General features: G+C 46.6%; 1 protein-coding gene across 4 annotated transcripts in view; it reads left to right on the forward strand.

Annotated features, from left to right (window-relative positions):
- GRK5 (G protein-coupled receptor kinase 5) overlaps window positions 1–23,521 on the forward strand; it is a 250,757-nt gene that overhangs the window by 161,679 nt on the left and 65,557 nt on the right. For 3 of the 4 annotated variants that reach the window (XM_077126187.1, XM_077126188.1, XM_077126186.1), the window contains exons 3-4: window positions 6,959–7,071; window positions 21,206–21,283. In XM_077126187.1, the coding sequence (XP_076982302.1) occupies window positions 6,959–7,071; window positions 21,206–21,283 (191 nt within the window). Of the gene's footprint in view, window positions 1–4,776; window positions 4,933–6,958; window positions 7,072–21,205; window positions 21,284–23,521 lie in introns of those variants that run through there. The other variant, XM_077126189.1, reaches the window with a different exon arrangement.

A 23,521-nucleotide genomic window follows, 5' to 3' on the forward strand; every position in this document is an offset into this window, starting at 1 on the left:
GTTGATCCCACAGTGCTAGGGCTGAACTCATTCCTGGGAGTTATCTCTCAATCCACCAGGGGGCCTTTCACCCCGGATGTCATGTCCCATGTAGGGGGGAGGGCAATGATTCCACATGCAGAGTTGGGCTTAGAGAGAGTGAGGCCACATCTGAGCAACAAAAAGGGGTCCTCCGGAGGTGCCTCTTAGGCACACCTATAGGTAGGCTAAGCTTTTCCACTATATACATAAGCTTTACAAGAGCAAGCCTCAAGATCAAGGGCCTGGCCTATTGATTTGGGTGTCCATTTGACACAGTATCAGGGGTTTCCTGGTGGCAAAGTTTATTAGTTCCAAATTTTTTCTACCACTGTGCCTAGTCTTCTGTGTCTGTTTGTCTCATTTTGCATAATATTTTTTGGATTCATCCCTGTTATTGTTTGTCCCCAGGAAGGAGACAGGCTGAATTGGGGGAGTTGGGTCAACAGCACTTTGTGCAGGGGAAAAGGAGAGTGACTTCTCAGAGCAGGGTCAGCATGTAGGCCAAAACTGGCCCTGCTCCTGTTTTTGTAAATTAAGTTTTATTGGACCACAGCCATGCCCATTTGCTTACACATTATCTATGGAAGCTTTTACTCTACAGCAAGAGAGTTGAGTAGTTGTGACAGAGACCATATTGCCCTCAAAGCCTTAAAACATTTACTATCTTGCTCTTTACAGAAATTTTGCCAACCCAAGTCTTACAGCCAAGGGAGAAGATGCCAGGCCAGGTATCCCCAATGGGCCTGGACAAAGACAGAGCTTTGGAATCCTGGTTAAAACTGAGCTCCAAAGTTGACCCTGGAATCTATCCCAAGTCCCTTTAATCATCTGCCTTTGTGAAGCCAGTACCCCAAATTCTCCAGGCTGAGAAGGGACTTGGTAATTAACTCTAATTTCCCTATTTTAAGGATGAAAAAACTGAGGCCTAGAAAGGGGAAGGGATTGCTCAAGATTGTACAGAATTGATTGGCAGAACTGAGACTGGAAGCCAGTTGTCCCCACTTCCTGTCCAGCACTCTTCCTCTGTGGTATCCTTGCCTATGGGCTGAGATGCTGGTGCAGTCTGGCTTATTATGAGAACAAGCGAGGAGACAAGGGGATGCATTCAGCAAGGCACTGAAACTTCGGGTGGTGGAGGTGAGGACGAGACCTCCTTGTCTTGTATCCTTTCTTAGTTGGCACAACTTGGCAAGTATCTGCTCAGCCTGGGAAGGATAGTGTTGGAAGTGACTGGCTCTGCATGCTCACACATGCTTTACACATGTATTTTTCCACACAGTCCTACCTATTACCAAGTAAACTTACTTGCTGCCCCCCTCACTTACACTACTTGCTGATTCCTTTGAAGGGTGAACCCTTCACACCTGTCATCCCCAAGCAACTTATTGCTTTCTTCCAAACGCTTTCTCTGTCCTTCTTAAAGGCACATATAGGGACTGTGTGCCTCTGGCACCCTGCAGTAGTCACAGACTTAGCCCAGAACCTCTGGCCCAAACACACCTTTCCCCATTTTTCACCAAGCCCTGCTGGTCTTCCAGGCCTCCCACCTGGGGTCCCATCGTGGCTCCTCCCTGCCTCTCCCCCGACCTCTGGCTCCATTTCTCTGGCTTTGACCTTTTGCCTCCCTTCTTTACCTGGACTCAGCTTCTTCCCCTGGCTGCCCTGTTGTCATCCACCCCATCATTCCCATTCCCTTTCCCCAGCCAGCTATCCCACCCCTTGAAATCCACCCAACATACAAGAGGAGTCTGTGCATTCTCTGCTCAGACACCTCCCAGCAGTCCTGACTTTTGCAGCCTTGTTCCAGTGCATTATTACGTGGTTGCACTCCTCAGCCCTCTCTATGAGTGTGCCTCCTGCCTGCCCAGGACACAGCAGCACACAGAGGGGCTCAGCAAGTGTGTGGTATATTGCTAAAGGGACTGTCTACTGGAAAGAAGCAGTTCTGTTCATAGGCTTGCCTGGAATTCAGCGTGCTGCTGAAAGGTATGGCAGCCTTGTTTTCCTAGGCTAGCCATGGGTATACTTGGGTGATGGAAAGATTGTCCAGCCCTGGAACAGACTAAATACATACTATTTCCTTAAAGTCAGTCCCCACCAAAATAGAATCCCACCGTAGGGGGCTTTTGCACTCCCTGCCCAAAAGCTGGGATCTAAGCCCACAGGCAAACATTGGCTCCTACGTAAATGTCAGCTGCCCTGCTCCCCAACCCATCTGCACCTGCCTTCCTGTAGTGACACATCATCTTTAAGAGTGCACTTGAGTCATTTGTGCTCTAAAATCATCAATCCCCTGGTGGGACACTGAATCTATTCCAGACTCTTGAGCCTGGTTGTCCAGCCCTTTGCTGCCTGAGCCCAGCCTGCCTTTCCGGTGTCATCTCTCACCGCCCTCCCGTGTGCACAGCAGGCCACAGCCCCTCCCTGGGTCTGCACCCTGCCCTGCTCCTTGATCGAGGGTACAGTTCAGAACTCTAGATCTTATGGTGGGCTTTCCAGACTGTTCCTAGTCACCTTCCTCTGCACAAACTTCCTCAGTTTGTCCAGGACACCAGGCCTCTTTATTGTAGCCAGACATCACATCATGAAGACCACATCTCTATTTGTGGTCTCAGCAGACAGTCCGCTGCTAACTCCAAGCCTGTGACTGGTCCATTAACCTGCAGTGGGTATAAGGTGTATCCCCCCCCGCCCCATCCACATATTCCCATGTGTTGATTTTAAAAAGAGAGCCTTGAAGAAACCTTCTAGGATCATAAAACAGGAAACCTTGGAAGAGAATCTGTTGAATGAATGGATGAAGGACCCCCCCTCCCCGCCACCGGAAAGTAGAACTGGAATGATTGGATGGTTGGTGGATGCTTTGGGGTAGGGAAGGCTGGTTTCCCCTTGGACCTTACATAGTGAGAACTTGTTTCTGGCAGAAGACCTATGAGGCACGTGACTCAGAGCCAGGCTTTTATGTTCTAGAATATCTGTGTGTGTGTGTATTTTGCGTGTGTGTGTGTGTGTGTGTGTGTGTGTGTGTATTTTGCCTGTATGCCTGGGTATACCACATGCCAAAATTCTCCTAGCCTGACAGAGTCAGAGACAAAGGCTTCTACCCTGAATCCTGAATGCTCCTCCTTACCAACCCTAACAGACCACATTGGGGACGAGGGTTATGGTGTCCCCCTCCAAGGATTTCAACAACACAATCAGAAAGGGTCCACTCTGAGCATATATTGCAGAGCCCCTCATGTTTCCAACCTTGGTGTCATTTCACTTTTCAGAAGCAACCTTTACTTCCTGTTTGTACTTGATGCATCAAGAACTTTCATTTTCAGCTCCTCCTGTCAATTCAATCAATTTTGAAATTTATATTATCCCTTCTCTGGCTTCCTTATCCATTTCCAAAGGAAATGCAAATGTTGCACTTTGATTTTTGTGGTTGCTATTTTGTGTGCTAACTCAGAAGATGAGCCTATTTATCTTAATTTGAGGTTAAGAAAAGGATCCGAAAGGCTGATTACTGGTCCTTTTATTTCTTCCTGGACTTTCATGAGTGGCTTTCTTCCCTGGGATCCTATGTACAGCTGGGAGAGGCCTGCAACTGAGGTACTGACAGCTTGTGCTGGAATCACATGGTGTTTACTGTGCTTTGAGTTTATAACAGCCTTGTTTCCATACTGACAGGAAACGCCATATGGAGAGGGAAGAAATCCTGTCAGATGAATCTTTAAGAAATCACAATATGGTACATGAAATCTCATAATTGCTTTGGGAAATTGTTGATGGGAGGGGCCACTTTGCCCAAATCATATAAGCACTGTAGCACTCTCTCCGTAATTCAGTAAAACTGGAGTTTGACACAAGGCAATTGACTTTGCTTCTATGTTTGTGCTAGGGAAGCTCAGCTTATTGGGAAAGGATACAAAGGTTTGTTTTCCCTCCCCTTGGGGGATTGGATTGAGTGGGAGGCAGCGAGAACACCGGCTGTGTCTGCAGGGCCTGGTGCTAACAGGTGCAGGTACAGACCTGTCACAGAGGCCACTGAGACCTGTCACTGTGGCTGACAATTAACACTCGTCTAACTTGACCTTTTATTACTGTCACTTGGGATCTTGCCTGCTCACCCACACACACCCTGGCCGCCCTTCCCACAGAGCCCCAACTCCCCAAGGGCTGGGACAGCAGCCACTCTTCCCTATTGCCCCCTCAGAACCTGGCTCGTTGGAGCGGTGATCTGTAAACCATCTGTGCATGGAGGTGGCGCCTGCACACACCACTGAGGAGCGCGTTAAGGCGATATTCCAAGGCTTGTTTCAGACCTCAAACCACTCGGGGAGGGGGCCTCGAGGCGACTTTGGAAAGAGGCTCATCCACATTGGTCAAGATTTCCACACTGGAGCTCAAGAGAAACTCTTGAGTTCTAAACTTAGAACTGTGGTGAATTCCTACCAAAATAGTCCCTGCCCTCAGGCTGTTTACCCCTAACAGAAGTGGGCCATGAAACCTCCCCTGCCTGTGTGCTTAGACAGACTTAAACCCAAGGTCAGATAGCCTGGGCTGGCCTGGGGGCTCAGGTAACCTCAGGACTAGGTTTCTCTCGCTCATTCTGCTCTCCCGGGCTGGCTTCATTCTCCAGGGAGCTCTCAATGCCTGGTGGGAAGGACGCTCCCCACAGTTCCAGGCTGACGGGTCCTCAACCTCCCCGACCCAGAGCAAAGCGACCATCTTTCCTCGTAGTTCTGGCAAAAGCACCACGAGGCCTCTTACACCTGTCTCAGGTCACGTGCCCACCATCGACCAATCACTGTGCCCGGGAGATAGGGAGCTATGATTGGTTAGGGCAGGGTCACGTGTTCATCCCTGCGTCTTCGGAGGTGCCACGCCTGGATTTTTAAGCTGGGGACAGGGAGTTCTGCAAAGGTAGGGAGAAGTGACAGACCAGAAAACCCACATCCATGCTAATAGCTGGTGTTTGTAAAGCATTTCCTATGTGTCGGGTTCTGGTCTGAATACTTTATAGGCAACGTCCCATTTAATCTTTACGACAGTCCTGAAAGGTAAATGTGAAGATAGTCCCATTTACAGCTGAGGAAGCCGGGGAGAAGAGTGCCAGGTCACTTGCCCCCAGTCACAGAGACTCACACAGGTGAGGCTGGGATTTGAACCCAGGCTGTTAAACTCCACAGCCATGCTCACAGCCACCACATGAAATTGCCTCCACACAAATGCCAGCTTTACCTCCTGTGGAGGAAATCTTTGGGACTCGCGTAGAAGAGGGAGCTGGCATGAGAACTGTGTTGCTAGCCTCTTGTCATGTCCTGAGAAATCCCCTATAGAGAGATGATTGTTCTGGCTCCTCCTCTGGGCTCGCCAGGGTATGGTCATTCCTTCTGTCCGAGTGGCTGTCCTTGCCGAGGTCTAACTCGCCCTCTTCTGCATTTCCCGGCCGAGTCACCTGACGGTCTCCGGTGCAGCTGCAGAATTGAAGGCCTGATGTCAGTACTCAAGAGGGTCTGAGACAGTGTCTCAGTCAGTCCTTGGAGCATCTTTCTGGCCAGAGAAACTTCTTGAGAGGCTTTAGTGTCATTGCAGGAAGAGCCAGAAAGGACCTCTGCATCCTACCCTTTAGGTCCCTTCATTTTTCAGAGAAGGAAAGAGTGGCTTAGAGAGGATCACTGACTTGCTGGGATTCATGCAGCAAGTAGCGACCGGAAGCCCAGTCCCCAGGCCTCTGGGCTTGGAGTTTTTCTCTGCATTTCCTCTTCAGAGCCCTCTTGGCTACTGAGTGGCTGAGGGCAGATCGTTTCCTGTCTTGGTGCCTCTAGCTCCTCAGTTGGAAAATGTGGTATTTTCATAACTTGAAGCATCCCAAAACTGGGCTTTGCTCCATTTAGGCAAAAAGGAAAATTTTTGACTGGATCCATCAGGATGCTTTGAATTACAGGTAATTAGGGGGGAAAAAAATCTCCAACCACCTTAAACAAAGGGAATGTGTTGCTTCGTAAATAAGCTTTTCAGATGTGGGATGGGTTGAGGCATAGCTTGATCCAGAAATTCATGACATCAATAGGGCACCAATTTCACTTCTTGTAATTTTCCCAGCTCTGACTTCCACCATGTGTCTTCCCCATCAGAGCAGCTTTTCTTCTAGTATCAAGAACAATTAGCAGGAATGTTCTCATATTAACTGTAGTGGTGAAGGCATAACTATGTGATTATACCAAGAACCATTAATGGATTGTATGGCATGTGAATAAAGCTGTTTAAAAAAATAATGGGGGGGGGGATAAGGGGGGTGGCATGTTTGGGTTTCTTTCATCTTTTTCTCTCTTTTTATTTTGGAGTAACGAAAATATTCTTAAATTGATTGTGGTGATGACTGGACAACTGCATAATGATACTGTGAGCTATTGATTGTATACTTTGGATGGATTATATTGCATGTGAATATATCTCAATAAAACTGCATTAAAAAAAATTTAGCATACCCTGGCCTCAAATCACAAACTGCAACATCCACAGAAAGATAGTACTTCTGCCCCAGGATTCGTGGGCAGATTCTGAGATGGGCTCTGTTTGGATTGACTTATAGGCCACATGTCTGTTGCTATGATTCACTTACCTAGCCAAGGGAGGGTGATCTGCTGATTGGCTGCCCAGAGAGTGGGGTCAGAGTTCCCAGAATTGCTGGCATCTCCAGAGGACGGTGCCTTGGGAAGGTGGAGTAGGGTGGGGAAGAAATGCTGGGAGACAACAGGCACCTCCCCCCTTACTGATCTAGTCTTCTCTGAGTGCCCAGAGCCTGTGAGATAAATAAAGGGTCCTGGGCGTTGACCTGTCACCTTACATCATCCGCCTGGGGCTCAGGATTCAGGTATGGGTTAATGGGTCAGGTCTGCCCAGCCTTTTCTCCAAAATCTCACCACACTTCTTCTCTTGTCTCCAGACAGAGATTACTGCAGTTTATGTGACAAGCAGCCAATTGGGAGGCTGCTTTTCCGACAGTTCTGCGAGACCAGACCTGGTCTGCGGTGTTACATTCAGTTTCTGGACTCAGTGGTAAGTCCTGGCTCTTGGGGGGTGGGGTGGGGGTTGACCCTCTGTGATCAGGTATTTTTTCCCAGAGAAGAAGATAAACCTCATGATTCAGAAGGGTGATGAATAAACTTGTTCCTTAAGAACCTTCCAGTGCAGATTTTGAGAATGCAAATCTGTCTTGGGCTCTAAATGCTAGGTGACCTCTGGGCCTGGGCTACTGCTGCTACATTGTGAGTCCCTTTCAGCGCTTTGATTCCTTGAGCCTGGGTTATTATGTGAACTGGTACCTGTAAAAGTTGGGGGGAATTGTGGATTCTGTGGATTCTTAGATTTTATGGTCCCTTCTCCCAGTTGAGAGCTCATTTTCTATAATTCTAAAGCTTGTATTTGTTTATATACATGTTTACTGTCTTTTTTTCCCACTAGAGTGCAGACTTCCTGAAGGCAGGGACCTGGGCTTCCTGTTAACCCACCTAGCAGAGTACTCAGTACATATCAGTCCTCAGTACACGTTAGTGGAACATGTTTTGGTTGTTTCAAGCCAATCGGTCAGCCAGTGGTTCCTCTGGCCACTGGCATGGGAGTGCCAACGCTTGATGCTGTTGCGACTTCCTTCAGATATGCTGGCCATTTTATTTGTTTAACAAATGCTAATTGATCTGCAAGGGTTTTGGGGACAGGATGCAGGGACATTTGGCATGTGCCAAGGAAGGCGAGGCACCCCAGATTGGTTTCTTGCCTTTGGATTTCTGTCTGAGGAAGGTGAATAAGGGTTAGGGAGGCAAGGAATGGAGACCAGGTGTGAAAGGAATAGGGTCATCCAGCATCCCCAGGGAAGTGAGCCAAGATGCTATTGATTCTTAATGCCACCATTAGCTTCAGCCATCCTGACCTCTCTTTGAGTTTAGGGGTCAGTTCTGTGATGAGGCTCGTATTTCTTGTGTCTACTTGAGGGTTTCCATGTGGTTCTCTAGATTCACAGACCAAACTGCCTGCTGGATGTCTCCACTGAAAGTCACACAGGCACCCTCAAACCCAGTGAATCCCAGCCAAATACAGTATGTTCCCTCTGTGCCCCGAAGCTACCAGCTCTGACAGGTTCCCTAAGTGAGGAGCAACCCTCAGTCAATCAAACCTGAAATTTTTGCATTATCCTTGACCTTCCAGTCCCTCACCCCTTCCCCTACCTAATCAAGCATCACATCCCATTTGGTCCAGCTCCTGGACCTCTCCCCAGACCTGTTCCTCCCCCCAAAACCCCTGCCTTCCTCTTAGCCGCGGGCTCCTGGCATCTCTTGTATACACAATTACAATTGTTTTTAATCCTGACTGAGCATTAGAAACACCTGGGAGCCTTAAAAAATTACCAGTGCCTGAGCTGAAGCCCAGCTATAAATTTGAATCTCCTGAAATGGAGCCCAGTATTTTTATAACCTTTTTATTGTGGAAAATTTCAAACTATAAAAAAGTAAAAGTCGACAGAATAGTATAACAAACTCCCATTCCCCCTTAACGTAGCTTCAACAATTATGAACTCATGGCCAATCCATTCCCCCATCCACATCTTCCCTTCCTGTAGAATTTTGTGGCAAATCTCAGATGTCATGTTATTTCATCTGTGAATATTTTAGTATGGATCTCTAAACAGTAAGCATTCTTTTATTTAAAATAACCACAGTAGCAGTTATTAATTATCATCAAATCTTTGTCAGTGTTCAAATTTCTAATTTTCTCATATACTTTATATGCTTTAAAAGTTTTCTTATTTGAATCAGGGTCTGGATAAGATCCATACCTTGTGACTGTTTGATATTTTGCTTGACAATAGATTCCCCCATAACCATTTTTCCTATTATAATTTATTTTTATTCGTCCAGAAGAATTTCCCACAGCTTGAATTTTGTGATTCTATCCCCATGTGTCATTTAGTAGGTTCCTCTGTATTTCTCATAAATTGCCAATTGAATGTACAAATCTGATCAGACTCAGTTTCTGTTTTGGGGGTGGGGGCTGACTTTTTAAGTGATTTCTTGTTTTTCTATCAGTAGGCATATAATGTCTGGTTGTCTTTCTTTGTGAATTGGCTATAGCCATTGATATTCAATTTGTAGATATATTAATTAATTAGGGTTTGCAAATGGTGCCATTCTAATTCGACCATTCCTTCTTCATTTGTTAATTGGAACACTTCCTTTCAGTTACTGTTTGGTTACATGGTCCTAAAGTTCATACAGGAAATACTTGATTCTTTCTCTGTTTTTATTTTCCAAAATAGCAAGTTGGTTCACTAGCAACCTCTAATAGTAACCAGTTACATTTTTTTAATTCATGGATTTAAACATTTTGGTAAATGACAGTTATATCTTTATTGATGCTTGATGGCTATGTCATTGGACAGTGAGAGCCCTTTCAGGTCAGCTCCTGAGTCCCTTTAGTGGGATTTCCTTGCTCTCTGGTGTGATATGATGCTCTGGGCTCATCTTGTTCATTTCTGCCCCAGACTCTTAGGGTCAATTATTTCTGTAATGGCCCCTGGTTACTTTTACTGGGAAATGGTACTTGGAGATCACAGTTTGGTACGCAGGGTATACATTATCACTGGCTTGACCATTTGTTTCTAGCAGGCATTGGCATTTAAAAAAATTTATGCAGGATCTGAATGTGCGTTTAGGGTTGAGAAGGATAAAGTCCAAGTTTTGAGGCTGACTTACAAGATATTTCAAGGTCAGAACTCTGCCTGCCCTTTCATCCTCAATCTTCATCGGGATATTCCTTGAGCCCTAGGTTCTGGCCTGACTCTGACTTGCCAGTTTAGTTCAAGCCTCTTAGCCCTGTCTCCCTCTGCTCTCCCTGCCTGAAATTCTCCTTTTCCAATTCCATCTGCCTGATAAATGCCTGCTGATTGCTCATCCCTCTATACTTAGCTCTGAGAAACCTTCTCCAGTCTCCTCCCTCTCCCTTTGCTGTGCCTCTGTATCCCAGGTTCTCATTTCTGACATGCACCTGCACCCTGTTATGGTCCCATATTGGCAGAATGGTGTATTGGTTGAGAGTACAGCCTCTGAAGATGCCCTGCAGTTCGTGATGAGATCCTGGACATGAGCTTAACTCCTGTACCTTGTGTCTTCCTCTGCCAGTGTGCCCAGTGAGAATAGAGGTGTTAAGTAGAGAGTAGCTGAGTTCCTACTGTTCAGAGCAGTGTCTGGCAGATTACAGATACTCATGAATTTTGGCCATTGAGGGGTTGGTTGTGTGTTCATCTCCTCCAATGACTGGCAGTGTCTTGGAGGCACAGCCATTGGTCTTTGTCTCTGAATCTGCAGCCCACAGCACAGCATCTGACAGGTGGTCGATGCTTGGGACTCAGGCCTGGTGGGGCTGGTGGCTTGCCCAGAGTCACACAATGTGAGAGTGGCAAAAGCAGAGCACAGGCCTCCTGGCTCCCAGTCTAGTACTCTTTACTACCCATCATGCTGCCTTAGAAGAGAGGTAGATTCTTGCAAACTGGGTCAGGCTTTCTAAGGTCTGTGGTGGGGGTGGGCTTCGTTGTTTAAAGTAGACTTTCCTAAAGTAGAACCTTCTCACAAAGTGAACTGTTAGCCCCTCCATGAGTCTGTTATGCAGTACTTTTCCCAGATTGAATTTTCTTAAAATAATAGCCAGAAACCTGAAGATCAAAATCTCTGTGATTCTGGGCGGGCCGCGGTGGCTCAGCGGGCAAAGTGCTTGCCTGCCATGCCGGAGGACCTCGGTTCGATTCCCGGCCCCAGCCCATGTAAAAAACAAACAAACAAACAAAATACAATAAAACAAGAAAATGTTTCCCTTTCTTCCTCCCTTCCTTCCTTCCATCCTTCCTTCCTTCTCTCTGTCTTTCCTTCCCTTCCTCCCTCAAGAAAAAAAAAAAAAAAAAAAATCTCTGTGATTCTGCTCTCCATCCTGTTCCAGGTGCAAGCCTGGAAGAGCACCTGGTTGTCAAGTTTTGTTGGGAACTGGCAGGTTAGCTCATTCCACATCACAGGGGATTCACCTCTATAAGGGTCGTTATGCCATCAAACTTGGGGGCTACCAGCTGAGAATGCATCAAAGTCCTCAGCATGGCCCACATCACAGGTACGTGAAATGTTTACAACCACGAATGGCCTGGGTGAGCCCTTGCAGGACCAGGGTCTTGGTTTCTCTCCTGCTGGGGTTATGGAAAACCTTCCCTTGGGGCAAAAAGACAAGTCCCTCTCCTGTGTTCTTTACCATTCATTCAGGTGATCATTCACTTGAAAGTACTCTCTGCCAGGCACAATTTCAGGTCCCTGGGAAAGATTAGTTGAACAAGGTCTCATCTGCCTTCATGATGTTCACATTCTAGCCAGGGAGAGATAGGCATAAACTATAAGGAAATGGTATAGAATGTTAAAAGGTGGTAAGTGGATAGCAAGAGGAAAAACTGGAGCAGGTTAAGGAGCTTTGGAAGTGTGGAAATGGGGAGACTGGTTGTTTTATTAAGTAGAGAGGTCAGCATAGATGTTTTTGAAAAGGTGCCGTATGACTGAAGACTAGGAAGAGTTGAAAGAATTAGCTAAGCAAGGATGCAGTGGGAGAGCATCCCAGGCAGGGAAGTAGCCAGTGCAAAGGCCCAAAGACAGGAGTATTTAAGACATGTTGAGAAGTGTGGCTGGAGTGAAGGCAACAAGGTAAAAAGGCATAAAGAAGAGGTGGTCAGGGAGGTGTTGGAAAGAGTAAGGAAGGCTTAATCATGCAGGATTTTGTGCCATTAAAAAAATTTTTGACTTTAAGTGAAATTGGGAGTTGCTAGAGGGTTCTGAGCAGAGCACTGACACAATTTGGCTTAAGTTAAAAAGGATCCCTCTGACTCCTTGTTGAGATGCCTGATGCCTTATGAAGGGCAATGAGGGAAGCAGGAAGGTCCTATAGGAGGCTATGGCAGGAATTCAGGGGAAAAATGATGGTGACTCAAGACAAGGTGGAAGCAATTTACAAGTGGTTAGATTTGGGGTATATTTTGAAGGCAGAGTTAGTATTTCTTGATGTATTGGGGATGAGAAATAGGAGCTAAGGATGAACTCAAGAGTTTTGAGCTGAGCACCCAGAAAGGTGGAAGAAGGATGAGGCTGTGTAGAGGGAAGATCAGGAGCCCCATTTTAGGCATGCTCAGTTTGAGATGTCTGTCAGTTGAGATTTTCCAGAGGAGATGGGTATTCAGGCCTGGAGTTTGTGAGAAAGGTCTGGGCTGGAAATAGAAAATTGGGAGTTGTCAACGTATAGTTGGTATTTAAAGCCACGGGACTGAATGAGGTCACCCAGGAGACAAGGACCAACGTCTCAGCCCCCGACCAAGGACTGGTCCCCATTTTGGAAAAGATGAGTCAATGGCAGCTTTGGGACCTGTCTAGAGAGTTGATGAGGTAGAGCAGAGTGAGGCTAAGTCTAGAAGCCAGTGGAATTTTCCGGGCGCATGTTTTGTTAAATGCTTATAGTCAGTTTGAGAAAGGGGAAAAAAAAACCAAACCAATGGATGCCCATTTTCATTCTGGTCATGCAGACATTCTCTTTCACTGGGTCTGTACCAAGAGCTTTTTTATGGAAAGGAAATGTGAGTCTGGCTCTTAACGTACGCCTTAATGAAGCTGCCACTCATGGGAGGCTGACCGGGTCCTCTCTCTGGGAATTAGCAAGGATTTTTCATTGCCTGTCTTGACGTCAAATGACCACCCTTTGGAACACCTCTTTGACGCATGAAGACTTTATTGAGTTTTCCAGGGCTGGCACAATTTCTCATCTGAAATACGTTTTTCTTCCATTCTTACTGGATCTCAGAGGAGGGAGGAGGTGGCAGTGTCCTTGGTATTGCTGTATCCCAGGTGCTCCTAGGCTCAGCCAGTGCCATCCACACCATTCCTACCTCTATGTTGAATTTCTCCCAAGTGAAGTTTAATGAAAATAACCCATCTCCAGGAAAGGCTACTGTCTATAGTCTAATGTCTGCATATCTTGAATCAAGTAAAAGACTGGCCGTTTTTAAATGAAGTCTGTGTGGTTTTTTTTGGGCAGCAGCACTGTCCTTGCATCACTCATCATACTGCCAGGGTAAACCAGGTGTTAGTCTCTGGAGTCGAGGGGCTTCCTGGAGAGAAAGACTCCCTCATTGCGCTCCCACAGAGAAATGGAGTTGATGACCTAATGCAAAGCTTTGTATAGGTCTGGAGGGCAGAGTTTGCCCCACTTGTCAGGGATTGGAAGGAGTTCAGACTAGTGATTTCCCACAGGCCAAGAGGGTCTTGCCATGAACTTCTTCAAGATTGATGAACTCCTCTGGGAGACTTGGCCAGATGCTGGCTTGCTTGAAACTCTCCCCTACCTACAGTTGGATGGGATTTAGAGTTTTGAGGTCTCTTCTCTTTGGGGTGGGAGGAGTCTTGGCAGATACTCTACTGCATTCAGGCAATACGTATTTATTGAGAGTCTCCTGTTCATCAGGCTCTGTTCTGTTCAGGAATTGGGAATGACACAGGAAACAGAAGAAGTAAGTTCCTGTCCTTATGGAGCTTATTTCCTGGTTAAATGCAGCCCCCAAAAGTACACCAAGAAGGACATTTTTAAAATGAAATGATACCATTATGAGCTCAGATACCTGTTAAGTATTTGTTATCTACTGCTGTGTAACAAATTATATCAAAACTTATAGCTTGCAACTACTATAAACACTTAACTCACATTTTTTTGTGGGCCAAGAATTTAGAAATAGTTTAGCTAGATGGTATTGGCTTAGTGTCTCTCAAGAGGTTTTGTTGGTTGGGATGCAGTTATCTGAACTTCGGAGGAAGTCCTTCTCTGGTACAATGAAAAACCTGAAAACTGTTGACTACCATGCTTCCCACCACTGGAGGAAACCAGCCCACAATGCAAAAGAATGAAGCTGACACACACACACACACACACACACACACACACACACACACAAGGATGAGAGTGGATTCGAGAAGTGCTCATGTCCCTGGTTCCTGGTGCTCTGGGTTCAGCTACATTTCCATCCTCCCTATAATTCTTGGATGCCAAGAGCCAAGAGATGACAGTTTTGCTTGAACTAGGAAAGGTTGGGGTTCTTTTTACTTTTAACCAAACAATTAACAGGACAGTTAAAGACTTTACATGGGGGACTTTGATGGAGGTTGGGGACAGAGAAATGATTCTGGGGATTGAAGAGGAGAAGCGACACCTAGGCAGGAGAGCCACTTGGTTTGCAACTCTTGGGAGAAGAATGATAGGACAGAACGGGAGGTGCGGCATAGCATAGCCTCACTGTCACAGGACTCTCTCTGACAGCAGCAGTGACTTGTCACCCCCACCTGAGAGAGAGGTCCCCCTTCATAATTTTCACTGGCATCATCAGGATGGGGGAAAAGGGGACTCTAGGCAGGGCAGGTTTTACCTGCTGGCATTTGTGGTATTGTGAGCAAGGTCTGGGCTCATCATGGGGTCACTTGTGCCACTCTCAGTCTCGAACCTACTGTGGACAGGGATCCACTCCTCTCTCCTCTCCTGTTCCTGTCCTGTCAGCTGCCCAAACATGGGCCAATGAGGCCCCTCCTGAATCAGACCTCAGAGGGTCCCTCAGATGGAGCCAGATCAAACAATCTGCCCACCCAGCTGGGCAAAGGTTTGATGTTAGCTGATGGGGACCTAGAGGTCCTTCTGACCCTGGGCTCCCTGGCAGACACCCCTTCTTCGTGCGGAGTTTCAGCATTCTAGCTGGAGAGTGGAGAGGAAGCTGCGTCAGCATCCATCCATCTCAGGGTGGTGCAGAGTATTAGGCAGGGTCCTGGCAGGAAATGATGGCCCACCTAAGGTATTAATTATGGAGAGTTTAATGAAGGGCTATTTACAAAGTGATAGACAGCCTAGGGAAACCAGTAAAAGATGGTCTGTTACTTTGGCGCAGCTATAGCAGGGAGCCTTTCCAAATTCTGTGCCTGCAGGGGCAAGAGAAGGGAGTGGGACAGGAGCCTGTGGGAGCTATGGCTTAGGTGAAGGGACAGCCTGCAGGAGCTGAGGCTTCAGATGAGGGACGCAGGAACACCCTAGTACCCAGGCAGGGAGGCAGCCAGGAGCTAACAACCCTATCTTCACGCTCTCCTGCCCCACAGCAGGGTGTGAAAAGTGGGGGAGAGGTGCTGGAGGAGCCAATGGAGACTCCCCAGCACATGTAGTCAGCACAGGCCAGATGCTGAGGCCAGTGGGTGGACTTGGGTGTTCTTCCAGAAAGGGCAGCGGCGAGCAGCACAGCCAAGCAGGCACATTGCTCGTCCCTGCCGCGTGGACTCTGGAAAAGCTGACCGCATGGATAATTACAGCAGCTGGAGGTGGCAAGACCTCGGAGCCTCTCTGACTTCATCTTCCTGTCAGGCCAGGAGAAAAGGTTACCAGGGAGAAGGAGGTGACATCTAGAGTTAGTGAAAGGCCAGGAGGAATTCGGCTCAGCTTCTCCACTATTTAAATCAGTGCCAGCTTCTCTGAGATGTGGTGAGTTCCTTTTACTGGCCTGCAAGAGTCACAACTTAAAAAAATCATTCTAGGAAATGTGTCTTAATAGGGAAGACATCATTTTCAGAGATTGATGACGCAATGAGAGCAGGCCAAGAGAATGGAATATTAGGTTTATAGACTAGGGTGCACCCAGATACTTATACTCTTTCACAGGCTCAGATACATGAAGAATTCATTTCTCCTTAAGCTCAATGTAGAATTTTGTTGTTTTGGTTAGAGCAGCTTCTCCTCCCAAAAGGTCATTCCTATGCTTGGCATAAGTCAGTGCAAAGGGAAGACTGATTTAACGATGCCTTCCTTGAATGCCACTGTGGGTATATCTGGTGTAGTGCCTCTTGAGTTGATCAGCATAGGTGCTCTTCATAGCACTGGCTGGTGGGGTTGAGCTCTGGGTTGGGTGATGGTTTGAAGTGAGCAGAACAACAGAGGACTGTGCGTGTCCCCTCTGTTGAGGGGTGGTAGGAGACAAGGCCTACCACCATCTCTGTTTGAAAGGAACTGGCTTACAGATGGAAATCACAGAGCCATCTTTTTTCTGGAGGGTGTGGTGGTGGTGGTGATGGTGACTGAATCTTTCCCTTTTATTTATTTATTTGTTTAATTTTTTTGTTTGTTTTTGCGTGGGCAGGCACTGGGAATTGAATCCAAGTCTCTGGCATGGCAGACGAGAGCTCTGCCTGTTGAGACACCATGGCCCGCCCTCCCTTTTAGTTTTTAAATTAAAAAATTGCATCGTGGTAATACATACATGTTGTCACAATGATCAGGACTTCATTCTTTTTTATGGCTGCATAATATTCCATTGTATGAAAACCCCATTTTGTGTTTCCATTCATCTGCTCCCACCTTTTGGCAATTGTGACTAAGTTAGCTGTGAACATTGGTGCTCAAGTATCTATACCACTTCCTGTTTTCAATTCTTTGAGTATATGCCCAGGAGTGGGATTGCTGGGTTGTAGAGTAACTCTGTGTCACAGGGGCATTTCTTGCATATGGTTTACTTCACTTTTCATTGAAGTCATTGTCTTGCTGCCATTTCCCAAGCCAAAGCTAATTGTGAAATGCTAGGCTATTGGCACAACCTCATATTACTGCTTAACTTTTCTGGTTTAAACTGATTTCAGAACCTCTCACCTACTATGTGGGCAAGGGAGCCCCATAGCAGTGGTTTCTCAGGCACGTGGATATTTGATCTGCATTTAGTGATGCCTGTCCAGCCAAGCCCGCCGTGGTGTCACTGGCCAATGGACCGTCTCTCTGTAGGTGGCATTTTGGGACTTGTGTCGCCACGAGCCCAAGCCCCTCTCACGGTCACTGTGGAGACCCAGCCTGTCACTCCAGGTGATTTAATTGGTGTGGAGAGCCAAGCTGGAAGCCTTCTGTTGGTTTTCCGCCTCCCAACACAAATGCTCTTCAAGTGGTGGTGACCTGACATGGACTCTCAAAGAAAGGCCTTTTGATCCCGGGCTGGTGGTGCTGTCCCTGCATGCTCCCAGCTGCCTGCCGGGGGAACTGTGGCTCCCATACACCGAGCTGGGGCTCTGCTCAGATGCAACTGACCTGAAAGTGATGTTATTTTCTTTTAACAGGGGTTTTAGTACCCAGAGCAATAATATTTTCAGCTGGTTACTGAGGCTGATTAGTGAGCCTCAGACCTCCATTTAGCTAAATAGAGCCGCCTTCATGGTTGTATTTTGGGACAGTGCAAATCCAGTGTTCTGAATGGGATTGAGTTATTCCAAATAGTGGTCGGCCATTGCCCAGTGTCTGTGCCCTGCAAAGCAATCTGGGAAAATTCCCATGGTGCCAGACCACTAGGCGGGCCCTCCAGGGACAGCAGGAAGTGGGTGCCTTCTGTCCTTGCCGGGAAAGGATGGGCAACTGTGCTCTCGAATTCCCAGCTCCTTCACAGACTCTACACCTAGCTCTGTCCTTAGCTATTTGGCCTCTCATCTGTAAATTGGGAATAATAATCCCTATCTTGTAGGGTTGGCCTTCAGTCAGGACTGTATATCCAGTGTGTGTGTATGCATGGGTGTACATGACCATTTTGGGAAATGGTTGGGGAGCCTAGAGGGAGAAAATAAGAAGAAAAAGAAAAAAGAAAAAGGATCTTCTCTCCTTTAAGGATTCCAAGAAATCAAAAGTCCCACAAGGTTCACCTTACTGGTGAGGAGGAGTTGGACTTGGAGAGAGCAGCTGTGACCCGGTGACTCACTGGGGGTCAGGAGGCCCACATGCTAGGCCTGGCACTGCTACTGACCCATGACCTTAGGCGAGTCCTTCACTTCTTCTCTAAGCCTTGGTGTCTTAGTGTGTGAAAGGAAGAAGTTGGTTTCCTTCCAGAACCACCATTCCACAGCCTTCTGGAATGAATCCCAAATGATCATAGTGTTGATGTTTCTTCTCTTCCTTGGAGAAAATAATTGAATTTTGTCTTTCCATTGGAAGAAGAGAAATAGCAATATGAGGAAATTTACATACTTGGAGTAGAAATGTTACTGGCTGTATCTGTGGACATTCCAAGATGCTGCCTGTGCTTTCCCTTTTGCGAGGAGAATCTCCTGGGCTGGTAAGAAGTTATGTCCCAGATACTGAGCTGTGAGGTTGTCTTGAACCAGGTGAGTAGAGTGAACCAGGTAGGGGTGGGGAAAGGGGTTTTCAGTTCAAGTGAAAAATCTGCCTGGGGAAAGGGTTTCAGTCTGTCTATGATGATGTCACTTCCTCCATCTCTTATGAAATAGCTGTTCTTGGACCAAGGCTGACAAGTCCTTGAGTGGTAGATTTTGAAATAGTTTTAAACAATTTGCAATTAATTCCCTTGTCTCAATGAGAAAGGCAAGCTCACCCAGGCTTCTTGTTTTCTCAAGTGAGTGAAGGAGCCTCACTTGGGTCAAAGAAAATAAAAAAGTCTGTCTTTTGGAAGTCTCCACTTCTTTAGAGCTTGGTCCCACTGGCTTGGCCAGTGGTCTGGAGTCCTAAATTCCTTAGTGTTGAGCTCTGGGCTTGGGAGTTCCATTCCCAGCCCTACCACCTCTAGCTGCATAACCCTCGGCAAGTCTCTTTGCTTCCCAGAACCTCCCAATCTAAATCTATAGAAGGCAGGGAATGAGGTACCCCAGCCCTCCCATGTCACTTACCTGAGATCTTTTGATGTTCTGATGAGATCATGTCAACAGTCCTCTGTATGTGATTCCACTTATATGAGAAATCTAGAATAAGCAAATTCAAAGAGATGGATTAAGAGAGAAAGTAGATTCAAGGTAACCAGTTTGGGGGGAAGGGGAAATGGGGAGTTTTAATGAGTACAGAGCTTCTGTTTGGGATTGATGAAAAAGTTACAGTTATAACTAAAACCACTGAATTGTATGCTAAAAAATGGTTAAAATGGCAAATTTTATGTTATATACCTGTTACCACAGTTAAAAAAAACAGAATCTGAAAAAACCTCCATACGTTCACTTTATAAAACAAAAGCTGGAGAAGGTTTTTTCTTGCAAGGTTTAATAATGATGATGGTGAATAGTAATGGCAGCCATTTATTGAGTATTTATAATGTGCCATGTTCTGGGACAAAAGCTTTATCACATTCTGTCTGTGCAGTGACCCTATAAGGAGGTGTGGTTCTCATCTGTGCTTTATAGAGGTTAAGGAAATTGTCTAAGGTCATGCAGCTTGTTTGTAACCTAAGGAGCCCTCCCCGTGGCCTCCCAGTTTGGTGGTCCGGTATTTTCCAGTGGTTTCCTTTGATCTGTGTGAATCAGTGGTTCTGACCCTGGCTGCCCAGATGCCTGGCTGGTGGGCCCCACACACCAGTATTTGCCATCACTCCCCAGTGATTCTGCTATGTAGTCTGAGCAGAGAACCACTGGGCTAGCACCAGTGTCCGTGGAGGGCACAGAGTTACTTCGATTGGAGACCAGACTCCTTGGCCACGTCTTCTCCCTTCACCGGGCCTGTTTCCTGCCCTGTAAAAGGAGAGGAAGTTAAGCAGCCACACTTAGTCTGAAGTTGTAAGTGTATTTCTAGCCTCTGAGACACTGAGTTGTATGTGTATCAGCTGGTATTTCCTTGGAACTTGGAGTAACTCTGTGACACCTAAGACCCAGAAATGGAAGGCCGCAGCCCTGAAAGTAAGTGCAGCTATATATAATGACTGTTAAAGTAACCCAAAAAGAGATCAGGCTTCAATTAGAGATAAAAATGAAGCCAATCTGGCTGAGACTAAGGTAAATCAGAATATGGGGTAAAAGATGTTAGCATATGTACCCTAGACCTTCACCCAGTGTATGAGACCAAAGGCCGAAAGGTTTATTATGTCTAGAAACTAAATTTTTTGTTACACACAACCTAAACCAACCTGTCTGGATAGCTCATTTCAACAATGACCCAAACTTCTGGAGTCCAGAATGGGAATGAGACCTTGTAATTCTGTATTACTTAATGTAATTCCAGGGTACATCTCAGACTGTGGTGGGCTCATAATGAAAAAGTAGTGATAGAGTCCTTTGAGAGTCTAAAGGGGGAAAAATTGAACTATTGACTTTATCATCTGGGAAACCCCAGGTACCATCTTAACCACTGGGGACTCCCATTTGAGGCTTGCCCTTATGAAACTTACTTCTGTAGTGAAGAAGCTAAGACTACCCATAATGAGACCTAAGAGTTTCTTCCAGGAAACTCTTTTGTTGCTCAGATGTGGCCTGTCTCTTTCTAAGCCCAACTCTGCAAGGAAAATCATTGCCCTCCCCTGTATGAGGGACATGACATGAAAGTCTCCCTGACAATGTAGAGCATGACTCCCAGGGATGAGTCTGGCGTTGGCACCATGGGATCGACAATGCCTTCCTGACCAAAAAGGGGAAAAGAAGTGTAATAAAATAAGGCATCAGTGGCTAAGAGAGCTCAAATGATATCAAGTGGCTATTCTGGAGGCTACTCTGATGCAAACTTCAGTTAGGCAGTGCTAATTGCTATGGTTTGCTAAACCCCAACCACTATCACTCCTGTTAACTCTTAAGAATACGTAGGGCTCAAACTGAGACTCTATAAGGTTTCATGCTTTCCTGGAGCCTATAATTTTCAGTGAGGTTCTAGGCCAGATAAATCCTGAAAACAGAGGGACCAGCCTCTCCAAGATTATCAACTAATTACATCTTCCTATCCCTTATTGTCAACACCCCTTCTCAACGTGAAAAAGTCAAAACGGGCATTGCCTAAAGATCCCTATAGATTGGGAGAAGGATCAAAGGAGAAGGAGGAGTTATAACAGAGAAAATAGGATTTAACGAACAAGTATGACTACTGAATCACTCTACTGATGTTTCTTTTAGAAGGAAAACTCGAGATAGTGGAATGGTAACTCATAACAAACTCCGAAATTTGTTCTGTAACTACTTGTTCAAGTGTACTTTGAAAATTATTGCTTTTTCTTTCTTTATATATATGTTATATTTCACACAAAAATATTTTTAAAACACTTAAAAAATAAATAAAAAAGGAGGAAAGGCCTCCAGGGGCCCTCTCTACTCTAAGGTTCTGTAACTATAAGAAGCTCACAAGCAAATCTGTTGTTCATTTTCTACTTCTGTTTTAGGCAGAATATGAAGTTACTCCAGATGAGAAACTGGGAGATAAAGGGAAGGAAATTATGACCAAATACCTCACCCCAAAGGTAAGAGGCCACCTAAACCTTATGGCAGGAGGAGCAGAGGCCTTGTCCAGGCATCTGGGCTGGGCCCCGAGGTTGTGCTGAGTCACGTGGGGAGGTGGAAACTGCTTGCCTGGTAGCTGCCACTGGCCTCCAGGAGTCTCATCCTCCCCCAAGAGCACCCACACCTGGTTCCCTCGAAGGACCCTCCTGCCTACGGCCTGCCCACAAGTGTTTGTGGCAGGACAAGCAGTGGCCCGACGGAGTGAGGGGTCAAGATTGTCCAGGGCAAGGGCTCAGTGGGGTCAGTTCTGAGGAGCTGGTGTGGAGGTGAAGGGTCAGGGTGTGATTGGGGGCTACAGCAGGTGCCCAAAGCTGCGTTGGCAGAGCGTGCCTCACACAACCGAGCATGTGGAAGAATGTGGGGCTCAGAGTGCAAGAGACCTCCCCTGGCCCCACCTTGGGAGTGCCAGACATTTGAAGGGTCTGGGTAGTGTCATCTCCAGCGTCCTGGAAGCCTTGGTACTTTAGGACTTTTTCCCTTTTACCCCTAGCTTAACAGAGAAATGTGTCTTCGACCCAGTTCATAGAGCCTGAGAACCAGGGGTCTAGTCCAGCTAGTCTACAACTTGATCAAGTCCCACTCTCTCCCTGGGTCTCACTCTCCCTTTCTTGAAAGTGGCCCTCCCTGCTGGGTCCCTCTGTGGGAAGTGTTGAAAACCCGAGATGAGTCTTCCTTGTGAACAGGTGTGGTGCATCCTGACCCTATAGGCCAGTGGAGGCTTCGTCCTGGCTCAGCACCCCAGACACTGTGGGCACCAATCCCCTGGACCTGTGTCGCTGCAGCATCCTCTGCCCCTTGGGTGCTGTCCCAGGCTGTTAGTGAACTGAGATCTGCATAATCTGTCTGATGGGGTCCCCACTGTCCATCCATCTACACATAATATGGCAGAGATTGGCCAACACAAAAGTACACATGTCAAGAAGCAGCCCTACCTTCTGGGTGGAGACCCATGAACCAACAGCTTGCCTGGATCTTCCTCTCCCTACACCCCAGTCTTTGCTGTCAGGTGGCTCAGAAGGTTCCTTCAAATTGAACTATCACAAAATCTATCCTCCCCAAGCCTGCACTGAAGGATCGCAAGTGATCACAAAATAAGAACCAATCAACAAAATAACACAGCCAGTGAGAGATGTGTAGCCAAGGAAACTCAGAGACTTCTGGATGTGACTTTTAATCCTGGAAGAAAAGAGAGCCCTTGACCCACATGGGATTCTTATGAGCAACAATGACAAAAAGAAAATGAATTTTCTCAGTATATTCTTAGTTAGAAAGGACCCAACCTTCTGCCACCTTGGGGCAGGGAAAGAGAATTGGTATTCTTCTAATCCTAGTAGCTGGGATCTATTCATAATTGTATTAAAGCTGAACACAACTGAACATAGACTTTCCAGGTATAATTGAACATAGACCTTCCAGGTACCCCAGTTTAGTTCTGCTCATGAGGCAGAGCTAGCACTGTGGACAGAAGGAATGAGGGCCAAATACCAGAGCTCCTCCAGCAACAGGTGAGCTGCTGGAAGCCTGCAAAGGCGTGTAAAAGCTGCCAAAGAGGTTTCAGGGGTCTACAACCACAGTAGGTCCTTCAGAGTTTAAACCAGACCTCTCTTCTCCTTACTCAGACAGTCTTCTATATTGTTATAAGTTTTGTCTGCATGATAGAAAAGTCCCTTGAGTCAGGTGAGCCCTTGCTTGGTGTACTTCTTGGCAAAGGTTGCAGGGAGTCCTTGGCCACTCTGGTCCCACCTTACATCCTGGCTGCTCCAAGGGATGTTGGCATGTCTCAGGAGACCTTGAGCTCTTAGGACTCCCCTACCTCCAGGCTTCTTGCATCCCATTTAGCCATACTCCTGTAGGGAGGGTAAGCCCAGGCTGACACCAAGAAGTGCTTCCTTTTGTCACTTCCTCTGACTTTTACTGAGTGGCCGTCCTCATTGTATATGCAGCAGTTGTAATTTTCTTGCTGCTTTCCTTGCTACTTCTGTTTCCACCATAATCATGCACCCCTTATGGGAACTTTTGAATACTTCAAATGTTTTCACTACTTTTGTACTGTCAGTGATGATAGGGTTCCTTTCCATAAAACAACCTATATCCTTAAAAGGGCCAGTTCCAAGGTCACCATGGCAGGGCCATAGTTCCAGAGAAGGCTTGTTGGTGTTGGAGAAAGTTCTGAGGTTGAAAAGTGGTCAAAGAAGAGA

Source organism: Tamandua tetradactyla, chromosome 13 (assembly GCF_023851605.1).
Source record: "Tamandua tetradactyla isolate mTamTet1 chromosome 13, mTamTet1.pri, whole genome shotgun sequence".
Lineage (NCBI taxonomy): Eukaryota > Metazoa > Chordata > Mammalia > Pilosa > Myrmecophagidae > Tamandua > Tamandua tetradactyla.